This window comes from Apteryx rowi, unplaced genomic scaffold (genome assembly GCF_003343035.1).
Source record: "Apteryx rowi isolate R43461 unplaced genomic scaffold, aptRow1 scaffold_168, whole genome shotgun sequence".
Taxonomy (NCBI): Eukaryota; Metazoa; Chordata; class Aves; order Apterygiformes; family Apterygidae; genus Apteryx; species Apteryx rowi.
Genome location: NW_020447952.1, coordinates 21605 through 25307, shown reverse-complemented (window position 1 = coordinate 25307; position 3703 = coordinate 21605). Strand labels below are relative to the sequence as shown.

General features: G+C 70.6%; 1 protein-coding gene across 1 annotated transcript; it reads right to left on the bottom strand.

The window, feature by feature from the left end:
* Positions 1-1150: 1150 nt before the first annotated feature.
* Positions 1151-3146, bottom strand: CRYBB1 (crystallin beta B1). Its single transcript, XM_026060315.1, has 5 exons — positions 2994-3146; positions 2200-2318; positions 1962-2094; positions 1674-1816; positions 1151-1331 (listed from the first exon to the last, which is right to left on the bottom strand). The coding sequence occupies exons 1-5, from the start codon at positions 3132-3134 to the stop codon at positions 1151-1153; spliced, it is 717 nt and encodes a 238-aa protein (XP_025916100.1). The 5' UTR covers positions 3135-3146.
* Between the last annotated feature and the right edge of the window lie 557 nt (positions 3147-3703).

The window sequence follows — 3703 nt, the reverse complement described above, 5'->3', positions numbered from 1 at the left end:
GCCGCGCCGCGCGCCCACTGCGCCTGCGCGTCAGCACCGCGGCGGGCAGGGCGGGGGTGTCTGCACCGGGCGGGGGGTGTCTGCACGGAGTGGGTGTGCATGCACGGTGTGACACCGGGGTGTCTGCACGGGGGTGCATGCACGGAGGGGGTGCGTGCACGGTGCGACACCGGGATGTCTGCACGGTGTGACACCGGGGTGTCTGCACGGGGGTGTGCATGCACGGTGTGACACCGGGGTGTCTGCATCGGGTGGGGGCTGTCTGCACGGAGGGTGTGCATGCACGGTGTGACAGCGGGGTGTCTGCATGGTGGGGTGCATGCACAGGGGAGGTGCATGCACGGTGTGACACTGGGGTGTCTGCACGGGGGTGTCTGCACCGGGCGGGGGTGCATGCACAGTGTGCCATGGGGTATCTGCACAGGGGGTGCAGGAGTGCCCCCCGGGGTGTCTGCACGCATGTGCGTGCACAGCTGTGCCACGGGGGTGTCTGCACGGGCCAGTGCCTGGGGGGGCTGCCACGCAGAGAGGGCGTTTTGGACCAGGTTTTGGTCTCGCTTGTCGCAGGCTGTGGGGGGGTCCCGTGGCTGCTCCAAGCTGCTGGGTGAACCAGAAAGTGGGGTGAGCTTGGAGAGCCCACGAGGCGCGCAGCCGGGCTCGGCGGGAGGGCAGGGGTGCAGCTGCGCAGGAGCCCGTCCCAGCGGGGCGATGCAGCCCGGCCGCTCCTGGCCAGAGCTCGGGCCCGTAGCCGGGCTTCTCCATGGCCCCTGCAAACCCTCTCGGGCCTCCCCAGCCGCATCTGGCAGCKCGGGAGCAGCGAGCTTCCCCCTGCGGCACGGCCGCTGCTGCAGRAGCCCCCGGCCCCGCGCTCCCTGTGCAAGTGGCTGCTTCCCCCAGCCTCCCCCTGCCTGTCCCCGCTCCCGCTGGGGGGATTGTGTCCCGCCAGAGAATGATTCCCCCCGGGAAAATCCTCCTCCTCCGTGCTGCTCCGCAGGCCTGGGGACGTGCACACACCAGACTCTCAGGCAGCACTAGTCTTCTGGTATTTYTTAATTTGCATCACAGTGCAAAGTACCTGCCGTAACTGTGCAATATGCAAGGAAAGTGCAGYGGCGGCGCGCGGGGCGGCAGCCCCGGCCGGGCTCCCCGCTCAGTCGGAGGGCGCCTCGGGGGYGACGAAGGCGCCTTTCTGCTCCCACTGCATGTCCCTGATGCGCCGGATGGACTGGATCTGGGGCCGGTAGGCGGACCAGTCGTTCCAGTGCCGGAAGTTGCCGGTCTCAAAGAGGTACTGGTAGCCTCTGTAGCCGGGGTACTGGTACCCGACCCAGCTGTGGGCAGAGTGAGCAGAGCGCGCGTGAGAGAGGTGGCCGGGGGCTGGCCTGGCTGGCTGCACTCCGCTGGCCGCAGTGTTTAGTGCTGGGCTCCGGCTGCCCGGCCGTGCTGTTGCGAGCCTCATGCAGAGGCTGCCCGGCATGCACCGAACATCCCTGCTGCAAAGCTGCCCCGCACGCTTTGCACCGGGGCACATGCTCCCTGCACTGCACACAGTGCTCCATGCATGGCTTTGCACCGGGGCACGTGCTCCCTGCACCATGCACAGTGCTCCCTGCATGCAAGCTCCTGCTGCCCCGGTCCCCCGCACGGCCCCGTCCCCTGCTCTGGCCGCTTACGTCCCGTTGGGCACCTTCACGCTGCCCACGCGGTCGCAGAAGCCGTAAAYCCAGAGGCTGGGCACGTCGTCCTCCTGGATCTCCATCGTGTTGCCCTTGAAGTCAGCGGACTCGAAGAGGGAGATTTGGTGGTCCTCGGCCTCCTGGGGATGGCAGAGGGGAAGYGCCGGGCTGAGCCGCGGCGGCGGCGGCAGAGCCGGGCTTGGGTGCGGAGCCGGGCTCGGCGGGACGGCAGGTCCACACGCAGCGGTGCAGACGGCGCCCAGCACCCCGCTCGGGGCCGCTCACCATCCTGATGGGACGCATGGACATGAGGCGGTCGCTCCGGTAGCTGCTGGACCAGGTGTCCCAGCGCGGGTACTCGCCCCTCTCCAGGACGAACATCTCCCCGCGCAGATCGGCTTGCTCGTAGGCCACCCAGCTGCGGAGAGGGCAGGACGAGGGGCGCGAGGGCTCGGACGGCGCCCTGCAGACTCCTCTCCGCGCGCGCGGCACAGATCGCTCCCGCCCGCTGCGCCCCACTCACGGTCCGGCGGCGACGATGACGCTGCGCACRCGGTCGAAGCCGCGGTCGGCCAGGTTGAGGCACTCGCCGGTGAACTCCATCTGCCGGCCCTGGAAGTTCTCCTGCTCGAAGACGACCATCTGCGGGCGGAGGGCGGCTCGGGAGGCGGCGCTGCGGTGCCCGTGCCCGGCATCCCCGCCATCCGCCCGCCCGCCCGCGCTCCAGCCTCCGCCGGGGGTGTCCACCGGGAGCAGCCGCGGCAGCAGCCGGCCCCCAGCCGCGGCCGGGGGGCAGAGCAGCCCCGAAACCTGCGGCCGCCCGGGGGGATGCGGCGGCGAGGGCAGCACCATCGCRGTCTTCAGAGGAGGCTCCCTTTCCCTCGGCTGCTCGCGCTCTGCAGACGCTGCCGCCGTCCCTCAGTCCGGGATCATGTGCCACCGTGTGGGACCAGGGCTGGGACCATGTGCCACCGCACGGGGTCAGGACTGGGAACATGTGCCACCATGTGGGACTGGGACCAGGACCATGTGCCACCACGCAGGACCGGGACCATCTGCCACCACGTGGGACCAGGACTGGGACTGGGACCGGGACCATGTGCCACCGCGTGGGACCAGGACGAGGACCACATGCCACCACGTGAAACCAGGAGCAGGACTGGGACCGTGTGCCACTGCGTGGGACCAGGACCAGCACCATGTGCCACCTCATGAGACCAGGACCAGGACTGGGACCGGGACCATGTGCCACTGCATGGAACCAGGACGAGGACCACGTGCCACCACGCAGGACGGGGGCYGGCGAGCAGGACTTACCCTGAAGGCCCCCTTGGAGGGCTCCTTGCCCTTGCTGTTGGTCACAGCAGCCGGGTCAGGGCTGGGGGCCGGTGCCGCGGCCGCCTTCTCCTTGTCCTCGGCAGTCTGGCCGGCAGCGGCGGTTTTCGTGCTCTCAGACATCGCGGCGTTCAGCTCAGGCCTGGAAAACGGCACGGAGCYGAGGTGGCAAAGCCACCGGCTGGCCCCGGTGCTCCCGAGGGCCGCAGGACGGGACCCTGGGGCCGGAGGTTCCTGCCTCGCGCGGGCGCCCCTTGCAGCCCCCTTGGCCGCAAGAGCCCCGGGCTGCTCCCGCCGGCACAGCGATGCTCCCCAGCCCGGGGCAGCATGGCTGTGGTGGCGAGCGCCGGGTGCTGCCGTTCCCGTGCCGGCTATTGCAGCCGGAACCGGGGCTGCGGAGGGGARCGGGGGCCACCGGCACGGGTGTGCGTGGGAGCGGGGCTCGGCAGGGTGCCCAGGTCCACTTCCAGCAGCTGCCCCGACCGGCMTCGGCACACCCGCGTGATGCCGAGCGGCTGCCAGCAGCGGGATGCGGGAGCGCCGCGCCAGGCTCCCGGCTGCTCTGCGACGCGGTGGTGTGTGCTCGTGTTTCCCACGCCCCTGCCCCGGCTCTGCCGTGCTCACGGCTCAGCCRGGCCGTCGAGCAGCTTGCAGCAGCTCCTGCCCTCTGCCTTCCTCCTGCCGCCGGCACC